Source organism: Aplysia californica, unplaced genomic scaffold, assembly GCF_000002075.1.
Source record: "Aplysia californica isolate F4 #8 unplaced genomic scaffold, AplCal3.0 scaffold00005, whole genome shotgun sequence".
NCBI lineage: Eukaryota > Metazoa > Mollusca > Gastropoda > Aplysiida > Aplysiidae > Aplysia > Aplysia californica.
In genome coordinates this window covers 993,646-995,260 of record NW_004797275.1, presented here as the reverse complement: position 1 = coordinate 995,260, position 1,615 = coordinate 993,646, and the positions used below count along the sequence as shown (strand labels likewise).

The following is a 1,615-nucleotide window of genomic DNA, read 5'->3' as shown; positions in this document are numbered from 1 at the left end:
GAGATGATTGAGACTACTTTTGTGTTCCTTCTTCTTCTTCTTCTTTTTCTTCTTCTTCTTCTTCTTCTTCTTCTTATTATTATTATTCGTATTATTACTATTATTATTATTATTATTATTATTATTATTATTAATAATTATTATTATTATTATCACTAGTATCATTTTTATTAATATTGCCATAATCAATACCATTATTTTTAATTTAATTTATTTCAAATACTAACATTTTCATTGTTATTATCATCACCAGATCATCGAAGTCGTCTAACTCGTCTGGCGCTCCGTCCCCATCCACACCCCGGCGTGGGGCGGGGGGCGGGTCTCACCCAAGTCTGGACACCACGTCATCAGATCCTGCGCCCACCTGGCAAGGCAGCCCCGAGGCCATCCGGTCAGTGAGGCGGCCCAGGAAGAGCGTGGAGCAGCAAGAGAGAGAGAAGGTGGTCAAGCTGATACATGAGCTGGACGGGTGAAGGATACAAGGGTGAAGTCAGTATGTGGACGGGTGAAGGATACACACCTAAGACATTGTATAGGTGGGGGAAAGAAGAAGTCAATATATTATTATGAACGTGTGAAGAATACACACATATGACAATGTATGGACGGGTGAAGGGTATAAACGTATGCCAATGTATTGGCTGGACTTGTGAAGGACAGACATAGGAGATAATATACGGGCTGAACGGGTCAATAGTACACAATTACTTGAATTGATTGAGTGCATTGTATCGTTTTGTAACCTGTAACGCAGGTCAAAGGTTTTGACAGTTGGTATTTTCCAACAGCTAACTCTCCGGGTACTGAAATGGAATGTCGTCTTGAGGAAGTGATTATTAGAACTGATGAGAATTTTATTGGCCCTACCCGTTGCTCCTACATATTTTGTTTATTTTTGGCCACAGAACTTCTTGCGAACACACCTCATGGTTTTAAAAAATTGTGGTGATTGGATGATCTCGTTAACAGTTTTACTTTTATGAAATTATGTCAGTTTTATCCTAATGAAGTTATGAAAATATACGATGAGTCGTAGTCTCTCTGTCTCTTCGTCGCTGGACGTAAATATAGTCAAGCACAATAAATCTAACACGCATATAGAGAAACACGTAACTAGCGAAACCTGCAAATAGAGAAGTGCGTAAATTCTATTATTATTATAATTTTTTAAATTATTCTATAGCGAAGATTCGTACTTAACGAAATTACTTTCACCTCCTCCCAATGATAGTATTTGTGTCCTAGACTGTATGTATCTATCATATATTTGGCAACTTGGAAACACATTAGTCACGTTTCCAATAAAACTACGATAGCCACAGAGTTGAAAGTTGGCAAGTACCTGCAAAAAGATAGACAGGTCCTCATGACGGAGCCTGCTTTTTTATTTATTCATTTTCTGAATTTAGACAAATATATTTGGCAAAAAGTTCCCGTCCTTCTTTGGCCTTTGAGATTATTCCACTGAGAAATGAAACAAATCTGCTTAGCTGCCCGTCACAGCGGAAGTGCCAGAAGTGATATTTCGCGAGGCACATTTGTTTTGAGAGTATAGATCTAGACCTAATTCATTACATCTCTCAAGATTTATTGCTCCATTCGAGTAGAGTTG

General features: G+C 38.2%; 1 protein-coding gene across 1 annotated transcript in view; it reads left to right on the top strand.

Annotated features, from left to right (window-relative positions):
- The window catches only part of LOC106011305, a 17,347-nt gene extending 15,982 nt beyond the window's left edge, over nt 1-1,365 (top strand). The window contains exon 5 of the mRNA XM_035968849.1: nt 254-1,365. Within this exon, the coding sequence (XP_035824742.1) occupies nt 254-476 (223 nt within the window). The 3' untranslated portion in view covers nt 477-1,365. The remainder of the gene's footprint in view (nt 1-253) is intronic.
- The last annotated feature ends 250 nt before the right edge of the window (nt 1,366-1,615 follow it).